Genomic DNA, 17574 nt, shown 5'->3' on the forward strand with positions numbered 1-17574 from the left:
GAGCCATGAGCCAAGGATTGTGGGCAGCCTCTAGAAGGTGGAAGAGGCAAGGAAAGAGATTCTCCCCTGGAGCCTCCAGAAGGGAATACGGCCTTGCAGACACCTAGATTTCAGCCACTGAAATGCATGTCAGACTTCTAACCTACAGAACTATAAGATAATAAATTTGTGTCGTTTCAAGCTGCTAAATTTGGGGTAATTTGTTACAGAAACAATAGGAAACTAATACACGTATTTACTCTTTGTGTCTGGCATCTTTCGCTCAACATTTTATTTGTACGGTATAATATTTCGTTGCATGAATACACCACATTTTATTCATTGACTATTGGTGGACATTTGGGTTGTTTCCAGTCTGGACTATTATCAGTAGTGTTGCTATGACCATTCTTGTACATGTCTTTCAGTTAACATCTGCACATATTTCTGTTGCACATATATTTGAACAGAATTGCTGGGTTATAGGGTCTGTGTTTATAGTGGATGCTGTGATGCATCCCCAGACTTCTCTTCAGGACTGAAGGACCTGTTCCTCCAGCTGCTAGGAGAGCTGCTGACAGATAGTCCTCAGCTTCAGCCCCCTCTGAGAAGAGAGGAGCTGAAAAGAGCTCCTTTGCCCAAGGTCACACCTGCTTCCCAGGGGCAGCCTGCATCCATTCAATGACTGGTTGGTATGTGTGTGGGGGGAGGAGGATATAAAGGCCCTCCCCTCACTGCCACTTAGAATAGCTTTGAAGGGTTGCCCACAGATTCAGAGCTGTCCAGGAATCAGGGGAGGCTTTTGTCGAGGCCACATCCCAACCCAATTTCTCCCTCTGCCAACCCTGCTTTCTTCTCTTCCCCCACAGGTGTTGATCCTTCTAAAAAAGTTGAACACCTTGTCACCAAATGGGTCATTTGTGAAGTGCCTGATCAAGTCTTTTGCCCACTTTTCTACTGGATTGTCTTTCTTTTTCTTGGGGATTTGCAGATATCCTTTCTCTGTTTTCTGGATACACGTCCTTTGTTGGATACATTTGCCACATATATTTGGAGCTGGATATACTCAGGGTGCCTCAACAGTACTGGCACATTGTGGGTCCTAATAAAAAGAGTTACATGAGTGCTTGAGTCTGAAAACGCCTTTAAGGAAAGAATGTGTGGATGAGTGAAACTATGTTTGGTTTTAATGGGTATAATTGGATATAGGATATGGATCCCAAAGAGAGGGAAACAGGACCGTAAAGGGAAGGGCTCAGAATGCAAGTAACACGCCCTCAAACTTCGCCACTCCTGGCCTGAGGTTTCCGGCCACAGGCATTGAAACACTCAACTTCTCAAAGGTAACTGTAAATTCATATTCATTCACTCGAAGAGGGTCCATGGAAGGTATCAATGGGCCAGCCTGTTCTAGGCACTGAGAAACTAGCTGTGAACAAGAGAAAGATCCTTGCTTCCAGGAGATCTAGAGGGAGAGAAACAAAACAACAGGTAAACAAAATAAATTAATTTCAGATTGAGCGGTAAACTGAAGGAGTCGAACATGAGGGAAGGTGGGGTTGATCCAGCAACAGCCAGACCAAAGCACCAGAGAGATCCCGCCCTCGGCCCCGCCTCCAGCTTTGCATACATCTCCTGATTGGTCGGAGGCGGCCGGCCCCACCCCGCGGAGCGGGCCGCTTGGGAAGCGCGGGGCGGGCCCGGCCAAGATGCAGCGGCGGCTCCCGGTGTCGCCGGGCGGGCGTTGGGCAGAGCGGGCCGGAGCCGGGCAGGGGGCGCCCGCTGCGGCACCCGCGCGCTCCTAGCGCCCCAGACCTCCCGGCGGGCCCGGGACCTTCTTGCTGCCGTCCTATCCGCCGTCCCCGCCCCTCCACCCTTTGTGCTGCCGCCGCCCAGTGCCCTCCGCTCCGCAGGACCCTGGCCAGGCCAGACCGCGGTGGCGCGCCAGCCCCGCGTGGGCGCCTGATCAGCGGCTGATGGCTAGGGGGCGCGGCGTGGGCAGGGGCGCTGCAGCCCGAGTCCGCGACGCGGGAGGCCCGACCCGCTTCCGCCGCATTGTCCCGAGCCCCGCGCCCCGGCCCTGAGCTGCGCCGCCGCAGCGCACACCCGCCGCCCGCCGCCCGCCGCCCGCGGGGCCATGCGGAAAGCTGCCGGGATGGAGGACTTTGTAGAGGAAGAGGAGCCCTGGTATGACCAACAGGACCTGGAGCAGGGTGAGCACGGGGGAGGGGGGCAGGAAAGCGGGGTCCGCCCCGCGACCCCTGTCCGCTTCTCCTTTGTTGGGCGTATCACCCCGGACCTGGACCCGACCGGCGGAGACCTGCAAAAGTCGGGGAGCGGTCTTCCTCTTTCCCCTGACGACAGGGGCATACTTCACCCAGCTCGCCCAACCCATCTTAGAGGCCAGAACTGCCCAGGCGCCTCTGGGATTCTTAGGGTCCTGAGTACTGGCTGGAAGTCTTCGGAGGCCAGGAGGTGACTCCTTCGTTGGGTTTTGCTGGGAGGGGTGGGGCGTGTGTGTGTAGGGGGAAGTTATCCCATTCCAAATCCAGCGGCACCCTTCCCTGCCAGGATCCCTGAGCTCTAAGATTCTCAGAAAGTTTCCCCAACTCCCTGCCCATCTCCCCAGGGAGGGGATGGAGGTGCGGGGACCTTGCCGGTGGAGAAGCAGAGACTCCGCGTCTTCAATCTGCCTTCCTGAGGGAGGAGCCCCCTGGCCCTTCGCCTCCCGGCCCGCTCCCAAATGGCTCATGGTTTGGAGGGCGTCAGATTTGGGAATTCTGAGCAATGCGCCAGATTAGAGCCTGAGTAAAGAGGGAGCCACCTCCCCCCCCTCCCCATCTGAGGGCAGAAAGGGTGACTGGAAGGGGGTTAGAAGCTGGTGATGAGGTGGCCGAAGTGACATCACTCAGAATAGGGGGCGGGGCTGTTAGGACAGGAAGGAGGAGGAGGCCTAACAGGGTCAGGGCCAAGGCCTGCTGAAGGGGAGTCAAATCCACCTGCCTTCCCAAAGCGCCTCATCCTTGGGTGGTCAGAGCTGGAGAGGACAAGGAAACATGTCCAGGAGAAGTGACCACAGTCACCCAGCAAACTGGGCAGGTGTGGACACAAGTCTGGTTCAGTGCGTGCTGACACCCCCTCCTTTGGGTTTCCATCCACCAGGCACCCCCAACACCTGGCTTTGCCCTCATGTGAGACATCTACCCGGATCCCGGGCCCTTTGTTTCCTGACCCTGATCCAAGTCCCTAAGTGGCCAGAGTTGCTGGTAGATGAGGCTCTGTCCTTGTGCTCAGGACTGTGGGTTAATCAGAGCCCCTGGGGGACCAGTGTGAGACTGGGGGTGCTGGGCTGAACTCTGCCGTACTCTATGCTCTGGAGTCTCCGCTCAGCCTCCCTGCCTAGAGTGAGATGCCCAATATTGGCATGCCCCTCCCCCATCCTAGGCATTACCCCCAAAATTTTGCATCCCACAAACACCTATCAGGCTCCACTTAAGTGTCAGACACTATTCTGGGAGTTGGGAATAGTCCCAGCCCTGGCCCCGCTAGGTGCGCCCTGGCAGGTGGTGGTGGGCCTGTAACTGAGTGTAGGTGAGAGGATGCAGTGAGAGGGCTTCATGGAAGAGGTGGGCCCAGAAGGAAAGATTGGAAGCTGAGTGCCTCCGAAGATGGCCTCCCGGGAGGCAGATGCTGATACTGTTGCTGTCTCATTTCGTTCCCGCACCCCTAAGAAGTCTCTGGCACCATGCCCAGCCCAGATGTGGGAGGAAGGAGCCAGGGAGTAGGGATGGAAGGTGTGCTGCTTCCGTAGAGGGAGAGGTGTCGAGATTCCAGCTGAGCTGGGTGGCCATGCTCTGGGACCAGGGTGAGGGATGGGCCCAGCAGCCCCCCGCTTTTCTGGCCTTGCTAGTCTGCAGCAGTGGGCCTCACCTTGAAACCCCAATAGTAGCCAGAAACAAGGAGGGATACCAGAAATGAGACAGTCTCAGAAGAAATAGAGCTTTTGACCAAAAACCAAATGTCTGCTCGCCTTGGGCCAGTGCTGTGCTGAGCCTGGGAACATGATCTGCCCTCAGGGGACTCTACATTCCAGCAGAGGACGCAAAAATGGGATCAAACTAGCTACTGTCACAAGGGATAGGGGTTCTGTAGCAGCCGTTGGCGCAGCAGACAGTGAGAACAGAGGCGGGAGGGCCTTGTGCTGTGAGACTCAGAAAGGCTTATGCAAAGGCCTCTCCAAGCTGGAGGGTGAGTAGGGGCTCCCCGGGCAGAGGAAGGAAGGCAGGCATTCTAGGTGGAGGGGACGCTTGTACCAAGGCATGGAACAACGTGAAAAGACCACATGTGACTGGAAAGTAGGAGTTATCTAGAGTGCTAGCGGTGGGGGTCGAAGTCCCAGGCATGCGGCTGGCAAGGAGAGCTGGATGGGGGAGTGAGCATGGGCCAAAGGCTGGCCACATTGGGGATCAGGTGCTTGTTGCATCCACGTTCCCTAAACCCACTCCCCAAATTCTCTCCTGCTCAGCTGCTCCCTAGTTGCCTCTGAGTGTCCCAGGAAGTGGTTTGCTCAGCCAGCCCAGTCTCCCCTCGGTGTCTGTTTCCCTTTGCCTGGAGGGCAGACCTGACCTCACTTTCGGAAGCTTGGCCATCGAGATCCTGTTTGACTTTGATGCTCTTCTGTCCCAGTGGAGGGAGGCAATTGGGGCAAGCAAGGTCCTCAATTCCCGCTGTGTCCCTCTGCCCACTGCCACAAGCACCTGTAAAAATAGAAAAAGCCGTTAATTATTAAGCACTGGCACTCTCTCTCCCCGTCTCCCTCCCCCACCTCGGACCAGGCGTGGTGGGCCCTGTGGGTACCTCTTTCCAGGCTGAGAGATGGCTGCTGAGTCACAGATTTGAAGTCCTGGGTGCCTGACCTTGAGTGTCAGCCTCAGGGGAGAGCTCTAACATGGCAAGGGGAGGGAGGTGATGACCCCAGTTCTCTGGACCCAGAGTCCCTGACATTGGTTCCCCGGGAGGCTGTGAGCAGGACACCTGCAGCCCTGCCAGGTGGCAGACCGCCTCCTTCCCCGCCGTATCTCTGTCTCTTCTTTTTTTTTTTTTTTAAAGATTTTATTTATTTATTTTTCCCCCCAGAGCCCCAGTAGATAGTTGTGTGTCATAGCTGCACATCCTTCTAGTTGCTGTATGTGGGACGCGGCCTCAGCATGGCCGGAGAAGCAGCGCGTCGGTGCGAGCCCGGGATCCGAACCCGGGTCGCCAGCAGTGGAGCGCGCTCACTCAACCACCAAGCCACGGGGCCGGCCCTCTCTGTCTCTTCTTCCCTGTGCCTGTCCCCTGCCCCTTTCCCACCTCTCTGCCCTGGAGCCTATGGGGCCCCACCGCGACCCCAAACAGTGAGGAACAGTGGGATTTCAGGGTTTCTTTTCTAAGACATCCTGATGGCTCCCAGCCATTCCCTCTCAGACCTCTGGGGAATTGCTCATGGGCAGCACCTGAGCAGGCATTCAGAGGGCAAAACTGCCGAAGCCTCTACAGGAGACCCCAGAAAACTCCAGGGTCCAGGCAGCGGAGGTGCCAGTTCGGACTCAGTACCTTCCCCGACTTGGTCCAGTGTGACCACTCATCTGGCCATGACAGGCTGTTTATTACTCTGGCTTCTACTTCTGGCTTAGCCAGCTTTCCCATTCTCCCACTTCCAGCCTCCCTCCATCTCTGGACCAGGGTGAGCTGCACCCTACCGGAGCCATCACCAGCCCTCAGCTAGCTGATGTCCTTTCCCCAACACTTGGCTCCACTCAGTCCCCTGCTCTGCAGCTTCTAGACTTCTCTCGTGATCCCTCCTGGCAGCTTTGACCAGCTTAGCTTGCATCGTGATCCAGTTTCCCTGAGACAGTCTCTGAGATTCTCCCCCACCCCAAACAGCTTCTATTGTGTTCCCTTCCTTCCCATCCCTGAATCACTAGGCGACCCAGGTCGCATTCGCTGCCCTCGCAGGACAAGCTTCAATGTCCCTGGTTTATAGTGTGACTTGCAGCTGCCCCCACCCGCTGGCAGTAGGAAGACACACGCAGCTCACATGCTCACGTGGAAGGAAAAGCATAAAGTGCAGTTGTTGTTGGCCCTTCTTCACTCCGCCTCTGAGCCTGTGGCCTTGGACTCTAGGTTAAGCTGCAGGGGCTCCACAGAGGCCACCCAGGGACCCTGTCCCCTGATGCTGATGTAGGAGGTGTTATCAGTAGCAGTGGCCTCTTCACAGACCACCTGACAGTTCCCAAGGGAGAAAATATTGATGAGTATGGCCCTCTGTTCATCATTTTCTTTTATACCTGAATTATTTGATAGTATTTGGGGATAAGCCGAATGCTCGCCATCCCATTTGAGAATAGGAAGATGGCGTGGCTCCCTCACCACGAACTGGGAGTGGTCTTGCTGGGCTCCTGAATTTCCACCCAGCACCCAACATAACACAGGGCTGCAGTTCTGTGATCCTAACATCAAACTTCACACTTTGTAGACAGATGCCTCCAGACTTGCCCAACTTATAGTTAATAAATTCATACGTCAAGTGTCCTCATTCCCCTACTAGGTTTGTGTTAGGTAACTAGTTTTTCTTGACATCATCAGAAAATTCATTGCTCAAAGCTAAGGGTTCTTCTCTGAGATTTATATGATTCAGTATTTTTTCAGTGGCTGAGGTAGGTGCCCGGGAAAGCGGCTTTTATTTTTCCAAGCTGTTATGGCAGCCTTGCTCCAGGATAGGAGCTCTGCACTCCTTCTCAGCCAGGGAAGGCCTCCGGGTGACATCTGGGCACAGGGCCCGTCTCCCAGCTTAGGCCCAGCCTGGATGCTCCACTCTGGCTGTTTCAAAACCTCACCTCTCTGCGTGGGAGCAGACTCCAGGTTTGTTGCTGACCAGCGACTTGGCCTTTTGTCCAGGCCTGGTGTCTGGTCAGGCGCATCTGGCTTTCAGAAGGCGATGTCAGTCCTACCCCAGCTTGGCTGAAAGAAAGCCCAAGGCTCTGCTCTCAGATGCCCCCCAGAGTCACTGCTCTCCAGGGCTCTTCCAAGAGGAAAACCCTCACCCCAGGCCTGTCCTGGCCGAGCAAGGGGCTCAGCTGAAAGCACTGTATTTATGAAACTTGCCAGGGGGTGGTATAGAGACTGTTTGTCCCCTAGGCATCCTAGAACAATCTCTGTCTGAAAAGGGAAGGCGGTGAAGAGCTGGATCCCTGGACCGCATCACATCAGCCCCAGTACGGTTGCTTCCATGCATGTGTCTTCATCCAGATTGACACCACCAGCCTAGATTGAGGGCTGTTTTAAGAAACAGCCTCTGGGGCCAGCCCTGTGGCATAGCGGCCCCGTGGCGTAGCAGTTAAGTGTGCGCGCTCCACTGCTGGCAGCCCGGGTCCCGACGATCCCAGGCACACACTGACACACTGCTTGTCAGGCCAGGCTGTGGCAGGGTCCCACACAAAGTGAAGGAAGATCTGCCCAGATGTTAGCTCAGGGCCAGTCTTCCTCAGCAAAAAGAGGAGGATTGGCATGGGTGTTAGCTCAGGGCTGATCTTCCTCATAAAATATAAAAATAAATAAATAAATAAAAAATAAAAAGAAACAGTCTCATGATGGGAAAAAGACCCAAGCTTTCCTGGACAGCATTTTGGCAGAATGAATCAAATAGGCCTTGGTAATTCTGTTTCTAGGAAAGCATCCTCAGGAAATAGGCTGTGATTTGTGCAAAGATTTTTGTACTATGAAGTTAATTACAGTTTCATTTTTAATAGAGAAAAAAATTGAAAACACCCTAAAAGTCCAACAATAAATACTATTTAGGGATGGTTATTTAAGGACCTGCATACAATAGAATATTCACCTCCACTAAAAACGATCCTGTAGATCAATGTTGACACAGAAAGCTATGCCATATTATTAAATGAAAAGAGCAGGTCCAGGGCCGGCACCGTGGCTTAGACGTTAAGTGCACACGCTCCACTGCTGGCGGCCCAGGTTCGGATCCCAGGCGCACACCGACGCGCCGCTTCCTTGGCCATGCTGAGGCCGCATCCCACATACAGCAACTAGAAGGATGTGCAGCTATGACATACAACTATCTACTGGGGCTTTGGGGAAAAAATAAATAAATAAATAAAAATTTAAAAAAGAAAAGAGCAGGTACAGAAAAACGTGATTCTGTTTACACAGAATTGTATCTATAGCTGTTGTAAGCACAGAGAGCTGTTTAGAAGGGTGGGTACCAGCATGTTGACAGCACCTTACTCTAGGTGGTGCTTTTCCTTATACTCCGTCTCTCCCGTCTCCTCCCCCAGTGTGACTTTAATTACTTTCAAATGGCTACGTTCTTTCATAACCATGTGGGGCCGCGTCTGTTGTTTATGGAATTCCCATTTATAGACCTAAGAATATATGAGGTACATTTTCAAATAACTTTTTGTCACCGTTTTTTAACCTTTCTGTACTGTTTGTTTACGTCGTGTGCCTTAACACAAACCTTAAAGCTCTTTTGTTTTTATTTTTTATTTTTTTTCCCCCAAAGCCCCAGTAGATAGTTGTATGTCATAGTTGCACATCCTTCTAGTTGCTGTATGTGGGACGTGGCCTCAGCATGGCCGGAGAAGCGGTGCGTGGGTGCGCGCCCGGGATCCAAACCCCGGGCCGCCAGCGCTCGCAGCGGAGCGCTCGCAGCGGAGCGCGCGCACTTAACCGCCAAGCCACAGGGCCGGCCCCGAAAGCTCTTTTAAAAAGCAATAGCCTTGTGAACTCGGCCTGAGCCCATCTAAGGACCTCTTTAAGGGCCTTGCTCCCCACCACCAGTCTCAGCTGCCTAAATCTTTTTTTTTTTTTTTTTTGTGAGGCGATCAGCCCTGTGCTAACATCTGCCAATACTCCTCTTTTTTTTGCTGAGGAAGACTGGCCCTGGGCTAACATCCGTGCCCATCTTCCTCCACTTTATATGGGACACCGCCAGAGCATGGCTTGCCAAGCAGTGCGCCGGTGCGCACCCAGGATCCGAACCTGTGAAACCCGGGCCGCCGCAGCGGAGCGCGCGCACTTAACCGCTTGCGCCACCGGGTGGGCCCACAGCTGCCTGAATCTTTTTTTAACAGCTTTTTTGAGATATAATTCACACACCATATAATTCACTCATTTAAAGTACAAAACAACTCAGTGTTCTTTAGTATATTCACAGAGTTGTACAATCATCACCACAATCAATTTTAGACCATTTTCATCACTCTGCCTAATTCTTTTTAGAAACAAAGGGAATATGGGCCGCCCCGTAGCTTAGCGGTTAAGTGCGCGCGCTCCGCTGCTGGTGCCCGGGTTCAAATCCCGGGCGCGCACCGAGGCACCGCTTCTCCAGCCGTGCTGAGGCCGCGTCCCACATGCAGCAGCTAGAAGGATGTGCAGCTATGACATACAACTATCTACGGGGGCTTCAGGGGAAAAATAAATAAATAAAAATTATTTTTAAAAAGGGAATAATATATGTATAAATATTTGTTTTATAAATATTTTATATTCATATTTAGAAATATATTATTCCATTTGTTTCTAAAAGGAGTTAGGCATATATCTGGGGGAATATCCACCTCAAGTGCCTAGGTGCCCTCACACAACTGCAGACACACTAGAAAGAATTTTTAGGGATTCCAGCACCTGCCGCCTCCTTCTAACTTCTCCCCCTCCCCACCACACAACCCTCTAAAAACAGACCAGATCTCCTCCCAGCCCCTCTGACAGGTGTTCATTTACCTTGGGCTGGGATGGGGGAGAGGAGGTTCCCGTCCTATAGGGTACAAGAATCAGGGATGCTAAGGGAAGAGGATGGTTTGGCTGCCCGGGGAAGGGAGAAGGTTTCGGAAAAGGTCATGTGTCACTAGGACCAAATGGTACCTGACCAGGCTGAGGAACCCTGAATTCTACTCCCAGCATGGCCATAACCCAGCTAATGATCTTGGGCAAGTTATCCATAAAATAAGAAGGTTGGGCCAAAGAGCTCTGAAGCCTCATCCAGTTCTAATGCCCAGCAACCCCTTCTGCCTGCTCCGCCTCTCAGTGAGCTCCTAGTCACCCTTCCAAGCCCAACTCAAAGGCTGCCCATTGCCTGAGCCTCTCGCTGTACCCAGGAAAAGTGAACTCTCCCTTACCTATCGTCCCAGGGCATTTTGCCCCTATGTCTGTTGATGCTCTTATCACATTCCACTCATTCATTCTTTCAGAAAAGATTTATTAGGCACCTGCTCTGTGCCAGGTACTGTTCTAGGTCCGAGGATGTCCGTGAATGAGACAGGCAGAATCCCTGCTCTGTGAGCTTACAGTTAGTTGTGGGAGACGAACGAGGTAAATGAGCAGGTTGTTTGTAAGTTAGATGGTGATACTAAGTGCTAAGGAGAAAAATTAAGTGGGAGGGAGTGCGAGGTGGGGGAGGGTGCAATTTTCAATCAATGGGTGGGGAAAGGCATCATGGAAAAGGTGACATTTAACACAGACTTGAAGGAGGAGAGGCATGAGCCCTGGACGAGTCTGAGGAAAAGACTTTCCAGGTAGAAGCGACAGCCAGTGTAAAGGTTTAGCTCCCGGCTTGCATCCCCTTCCAGGCCTCGAGGCTTCCCAAGGGTGGCCCCTGCGTCCTGGTCATCTTGGGGTCCCTGAGGTCCAGCCCATAATGAATGTGGGGGTCCTCTGACTTCATTCCCACACTGTTCATGTTTCTCCCACCTTCTGCACCCCCCTCCAGACTTGCACTTGGCCGCAGAGCTGGGGAAGACGCTGCTGGAGAGGAACAAAGAGCTGGAGGAGTCCCTGCAGCAGATGTACTCCACCAACGAGGAGCAAGTGCAGGAGATCGAGGTGAGGGCCACACAGGCCCTGCACATGCTGCCCCACCCACCAAGGGCCCCTTGGCCTGTGTGTGCCTTTGTGCAACTTAGAGAAAGGCACACTCTTAGCAGACACAGCCTTGGCCCAACAGCCTTGTGCAGTTCACAACCTGCATAACTATTCCAGGCAGCCCTATTGTACCACTGTCTTTACCCCCACTCTGCTGTGGACGAATACCCCAGAGCAAACCTGTTCCTAGAAGTGGGAGGGGGGTCCAGGCAGAGACATTTGCCCCACCCCTGTCCTGAAAGGTGACTCAACCTCCCCGCCCCCCCAGTACCTGACCAAGCAGCTGGACACGCTGCGGCATGTGAATGAGCAGCACGCCAAAGTGTACGAGCAGCTGGACCTGACGGCCCGAGACCTGGAGCTGACCAACCAGAAGCTGGTGCTGGAGAGTAAGGCTGCCCAGCAGAAGATCCATGGGTGAGGGCCGGGGGAGGGCTGGGGGCAGGTGAGGGAGAGGCCCAGGGCTGGGTGGGCATGTGGGTGTATGGACTGGTGGATGTGACTCATGTTCCTTCTTCTAGAGGCCCACGCCTGGGAACCTGGGATGGTAGTGCGTTTGCCCTTGTTGATTTTGGGTGGTTTAACATTCAGGCGACACCCCATCTTTAAGCACCAGCTATGTACCAGGCTCTGTTCAGGCACTGGGGATATAATGATGGGGATGCAAAGACACTGTCCCGCCCTCTAGGAGCTCACAGCCTGGGAGGAAGGCAGGCGGGTAAATATTTTATTGCAGTGCAGTGATAAGTGACAGAAGAGGGTACAAAGAACTGAGGTGGCGCAGAGGGGAAATGGTCAGCTCGGCCTGGGAGGTGGGGGAGAAGGGTGGGTCCTGGGAGTTCCCCGTCTGACCTCAGCACCAGGCAGCATGGCTCAAGGCTGCCCATCTGCCCCAGCACGCAGGGCTTCAGTGAGGAGGACTGGCCCCATCCCCTTAAAGTCCCTCTCATGCCTGTCCCCCACCCCCAGGCTGACGGACACCATTGAGCGCCTGCAGGCCCAGGTGGAGGAGCTGCAGGCCCAGGTGGAGCAGCTGCGGGGCCTGGAGCAGCTGCGAGTGCGCCGGGAGAAGCGGGAACGCAGGCGCACCATCCACACCTTCCCCTGCCTCAAGGAGCTGTGTACCAGCCCCCGGTAAGTGAGGGCCCCACACCTGGACTGTCTCTCCGAGTGCCTGGGACGGCCAGCCAGGGGAGGAAGGAGAGGGTGGGCACCCGGCAGCAGGTGGGATTGAGTGTGGGTACACGGCCCAGGCCATCAGAGAGACTGGTCCTGTTGCTAACAACAGGCAGCAGCTGGCATTTACCAAGCACTGGCCGTGTGCCCGCTGCTCTAAGTGGCAATACTGTGCGGTGTGTTATCATCCCCTCTACTCAGATGAGGAAATTGAAGCTCAAAGGTTATGCGTCTTACCCAGGTCTCCTGTTTGGTAAGCCAGAATTCTAACCAGGAGGGATTAACCACTACACCTTTCAGTTCCCATTCAATCTTCTTAATGGGACGACTTCTTAATGTAAGAATACATATGGTGTATTTAGTGGGTCTTTCAGTAAGGGTCTTGGCAGGAGACAGCACCTTGCACAGAGTAATTGAGCAGTGATTCATAAAGAGGTGTGGGCAAGGTGGAGGGAGAGCTCAGGGACACTGCAGGGCCCCAGGGTTTTAATAGCCAGGAGCTGTTACCATCCCTAGGCCTACAGGGGCTAGAAGGGAGGTCATGGGAATCGAGAAGGTATGGAGGGTGCTGCCTGGCCACACTAACCAGGAAAGGAGCCTGGGGAAGACATTCCCCACCACCTCCTGCTCCCACCCTCGGACTTCCTGCGGTGCCTCTATTAGCTGAGCTCAGGAGAGAGCCCGAAACCTGGCTGAAGCAGTCCATTGGTGTCGACCTCCCAGGGTCGAGAGCAGGGGGAGAAGGGCCGAGAGTGGATCTAGAGGAGCAAACACAGTTTCCAGCCCAGTGGAGGAGAGAGATGTAAGTGTCCAGGGCTGGGCTCCGGAGCCTTGGCCGTGACTACCGCCTTCTGCCCAGGTGTGAGGATGCTTTCCGCCTGCACAGCTCCTCCCTGGAGCTGGGCCCGCGGCCCCTGGAGCAGGAGAACGAGCGGCTGCAGACGTTGGTGGGCGTGCTGCGTTCCCAGGTGAGCCAGGAGCGGCAGCGCAAGGAGAGGGCGGAGCGCGAGTACGCGGCGGTGCTCCAGGAGTACTCGGAGCTGGAGCGGCAGCTGTGCGAGATGGAGGGCTGCCGCCTCCGCGTGCAGGAGCTGGAGGCAGAGCTGCTGGAGCTGCAGCAGATGAAGCAGGCCAAGACCTACCTGCTGGGCCGGGAGGACCACCTGGCCGAGGCCCTGCTGGCGCCCCTCACCCAGGCCCCTGAGGCCGACGATCCCCAGCCCGGCAGCGGGGACGACTCAGGCACCCAGGACGGTGTCTCCTCTCCGGCCGCCTCCCCGGGCCACGCTGTGCGCAAGAGCTGCAGTGACACGGCACTCAATGCCATTGTGGCCAAAGACGCTGCCAGCCGGCACGTGGGCAACCTCACGCTGCACGCCAACAGCGTGCGCAAGCGGGGCATGTCCATCCTGCGGGAGGTGGACGAGCAGTACCACGCGCTGCTCGAGAAGTACGAGGAGCTGCTGAGCAAGTGCCGGCAGCACGGGGCCGGGGTGCGGCACGCCGGCGTGCAGACCTCGCGGCCCATCTCCCGGGACAGCTCGTGGAGGGACCTGCGGGGGGGCGAGGAGGGCCAGGGGGAGGCCAAAGCGGGTGAGAAGAGCTTGAGCCAGCACGTGGAGGCGGTAGACAAGCGGCTGGAGCACAGCCAACCCGAGTACAAGGCGCTCTTCAAGGAGATCTTCTCCAGGATCCAGAAGACCAAGGCTGACATCAATGCCACCAAAGTCAAGACGCACAGCAGCAAGTGACCCTTCCCTGCCCCGGCCTGCAGCCGCCCCCAGGGTCAGGCCATGGGGTCCCTCATGCCTGCGCCATGCAGCCTCTGGTGAGTGAGGGAGCCCTTTAGTAGCAATATATCCTAGTGGAGGCCGCTCTCTGACCCAGGGAGCGTGTGGGGGATGCAGCATGTTCCCTGCTGAAAGGGGAGGCAGTCAACACATCCTGCCTCCCAGGACCCTCCACTCAGCCCAAAGGCACAGCTCAGAGTTTCAAAGCCAAACGTCCCCACTCCCCTGGGGATTCCCAGCACCCCCAGCCCCTGGCTTCCTGACCCTGGGCCTTGCTCTCAGATTTGTGGCCAGGCTTCTCAAAGCCATTCTAGACCAGTCGGCCTTTTTTTTTCCCCAAGTTCTGTTTTTTTGAGAGATTTGCAATGCAAGGTCTCCCTGACCCCTTGCCACAACTGGAAACACTTGAAGGGAGACCCCAGAGCCAGCTGTTGCAAGTTTCAGGGGTCTCCTGGACCACCCACTGCTTCTCCCCAGCTGTGATGCACTGTCACTCCCTTAGCACCAGCTGCTCCACCCCTAGGGTCCTGACCAGGTCAGAGATGGCCCCTGCCATGCAGAGCAGAGAGCCTCAACCAGGCCCCAGGTGCCACCCACTCCAGCCCTAGTTGGGGGGACCTCTCCCTGGAGACCCTCAACCCAATGCACATCTGTAGCCAATCAGAGGAGGGGAACAGGGAGCTCCTTGGCAGCCGTGCACCAGCAGTGCACGTTTCCCTCAGACCCAGCCTCCTTAGGTTCCAGCCCTGGAAATGCCTTCTGGGCATTAAGCCTTCCAGGGGCCTGGGCCGTGGGGAGACCCCATCTCTGCACGCCGCCTCTGACTCACCAAGCTTGGCCTCTGCCTGCCCCCATCTCAGGGACCATGATGTCTCATTCACTCCCATGCGCCCCATCGGCCTACCCCGGTGCAGGTCATGCCTGCCACCCCCAGAATGCCCCAGGCATGTGCTGCCAGCCAGTGGTCCCAGTGTCCGCCCCTGCCCAAGATTCTCACTCCACACTGAACAGTACTGAAATGGGCCCATGATGGGGAACATGTCTCCTCCCTCCTCCCTCTCATAAAATGCCTGCTCTCAACCTCCCACTTTTGGGGGGGGGGCTTTTGAGGACCCAGCCGGGTCAGGGGGTTAATCTTGTTAAGGCTTCACAAAGCCTTCAGCTAAGAGATGCCCAGGTCCCCAGCTTGCCCTGAGCTATATTCTTCAGGGCTTCCAGTTCCTTCTGCTGCCCATCCTGAGACTCTAGAAATCGGAGGATCCATACAGCCCAGTGGAAGGCAGTGGCCCTGGCCTCTGTGCTGGGAGCCCAGTGGGGAACTTCCATGCCTTATTCGTTTCTGAGGGGTAAAGGGGTTTTCTTAACAAGCATGCCTGACCTCCCTGGAGGCGCCACCCTGTTCTCCGGGCGGCACTGTGATGAGAGGCTGTCGGCTGGTCCTTCCGTTCACACATCTTGGAAGCTTTTGTCCTTTGGAGCTGGGCAGCTCCCAGCCGTCCGTGTGTCTCTGTCATCTATGGTGGAGGGAGTGGGGTGGGACGGGGTGGGGGCAGGGCTGCCTATTTGCTCCCCTGTTCTGTCGCGGCCCACCAGCATCACCTTTGAAGTATACATCAGAGAAATATATTTACAAATGCTTTATTCTCTTCTTTAATAAAAAACGCATCAGTATTCTAAAAGCAGAATGGTCCGTGGTCCTGTGTCTGTGTGTCTCCCACACCCACCTCCTATCACACAGCAATGGTGGGGGAGGGCCATCCTGAGCTTCACTCCCCTGTGACTGGCAGCCAAACAGCTCTAAATAGTAGGCTCTCGGAAGTTTCCATATTTATGGAATGCCAGCTATGTTGCCTTGCAGGGCGCCCCGTGCTGGGTGGACCCTCCTTGCTGTACTGATTTTGCAAATCCCTCCACCCAACCCACACCTGCCAACAGCACAGGTGACTTCAGAAGCTGAAGAAAATGCTCCTGAATCTTTGAGGGGTCAGTTTCTTGCTGCCTTGCCACTCTCCCATTTCCAGACAGAAAACTCAGCTGGCTCTGGATCCCAATCCCACGTGGAAAAGCTTCCGAAGTCTTCCCTGGGAGGTAGGCTCAGGGACCTCCCACCAACACCCCTCCCGCCACGTTCCTGAAGGAGCCAGGAGCAACCTCCCTTGGACCCTGGAGGTGAGGACGGTTTGGTGTGGGGAGCCCAGAGCTGGGCCCCATATTGGCAGTTTCTATGCTTTTTACATCAACTGAACTGCATGGGGGTTTTAACGTGCCCAGCATACGAGTGGCTGTCGGATTTTCCCATCCTGCTGTGACCTGTCTCCAGTGGGATGGAGAGCACGTTGTGGGTGTGATACCCAGAGCAGTCATATCCGAGCACAGGAAGCTGTTTGTGGCCTGTATCCAGCCACCCTTCTCTCCCTCGCCTTTTAAATTGCCCTCTGAATATATTTTTTCCCATGCCTTCTTCCTGCTGCTAATTTGCCCTTACTCGGCTGCCTCCCTAGGTTTCTCCTGTTTCTCCTTCCTGAGACTGACAATATTCCCCATCCCAAGACCAAATACACTGAAACTCTTTGTAGGGAATTGGTCCCCCCTTTCACCACCCTCCCTGCAAACCCTGAGCTGAAAGCCTGGGGGTGTTTTCAGGGAACTAGGCAGATAAGGGGTGGTGGTGAAGGAAGCAGCTTCCAGGACGAAGGGGGCAGTTGTGCCCACTCACACATGCCAGGAGGCATGTACTGTGCTGCCTGCCCAGCCCTCAGAGAAGGAAAGGAGGTCTGGAATAAAGCTAGTCAGACTGGATTTCCCAACCCAGTGTTGCAGAGAAAAAATGCTAAAAGCCATCAGATCTGTGAAAGAAAAAGTTCCTTCAACGACCCTGTACACACTTCGCATCCCTTAGTAGCAGCTAACTTTTGTTGCCTGCTGACTTTGTACCAGCCAGTGTTAAGTGCTTTATATGTGTTTAATACCCTCAGCTGCCTTATGAGGCAGCTATAAAATCTCTATTTTACTGATGGCGATCCTGAGGCTTAGGGGTTAAGTTAGTAATTCAAAGTCACATAGAAATATTCGAACCCAGACCTGACCAATGCCACTATGCAATACTGCACGTTCCCTATCTCTACTAAAGTTGAGTTTTAAGAGCCAGTCTGACCCAGTACATTTCAGAAAAGAAGAAAGGAAAATCCTGTGGACCCCCTACACAGGAGTGGGACCCCAAGTCACAGGCCATAGAGAAGGACTGGTGCCTGCAAGCTCCTCGGCTGCCAGGAATGGCTGGGTGATTCTCTATCTTCTCTTCCCCTCTTTCTTTTTGCCCCTGTGAATGTCCCCTTCCTGAAGCACCGTTTCAGCCTCTGGAGGACCAAGGAGGGGAAGAAGACTGGCCTCAGCCTTCAGTGCCCAGCTTTTTAAGCGAACAGGTGGCCTCCCTCAGGTCTGTTTCTCCCAGAAGGGCCTCTATTCTGGATGGTTCACAGCAGCAGCAGGTGAGAGGAGCTTGCCAGCTGCTCTTCTCTCCACCCCAGGGCAGCTTGTCTCATTCTCTCCACTACGCCCCTCATCTCCCAGAATCCAGGCCACCAGATGGCCCAAGCACACAGTGTTTATTTGGGGCCATAGAAACCTGCAGCTTCCTTTTCCTATCGCTCTGGGTCAGGCTCAGAGCTGGAGCCCAGCCTCAGAGCAATGATGCCATGGAATGGTGCTGACT

At 54.9% G+C, this 17574-nt stretch overlaps 1 protein-coding gene across 1 annotated transcript; it reads left to right on the forward strand.

The window, feature by feature from the left end:
- The first annotated feature begins 1730 nt into the window (after nt 1-1730).
- CDR2L (cerebellar degeneration related protein 2 like) lies at nt 1731-15391 on the forward strand. Its single transcript, XM_004432736.3, has 5 exons — nt 1731-2192; nt 10745-10857; nt 11165-11313; nt 11866-12030; nt 12932-15391. The coding sequence occupies exons 1-5, from the start codon at nt 2117-2119 to the stop codon at nt 13821-13823; spliced, it is 1395 nt and encodes a 464-aa protein (XP_004432793.1). The 5' UTR covers nt 1731-2116; the 3' UTR covers nt 13824-15391.
- The last annotated feature ends 2183 nt before the right edge of the window (nt 15392-17574 follow it).

Source organism: Ceratotherium simum, chromosome 16 (genome assembly GCF_057802395.1).
Source record: "Ceratotherium simum simum isolate JZ-2026a chromosome 16, ASM5780239v1, whole genome shotgun sequence".
Lineage (NCBI taxonomy): Eukaryota > Metazoa > Chordata > Mammalia > Perissodactyla > Rhinocerotidae > Ceratotherium > Ceratotherium simum.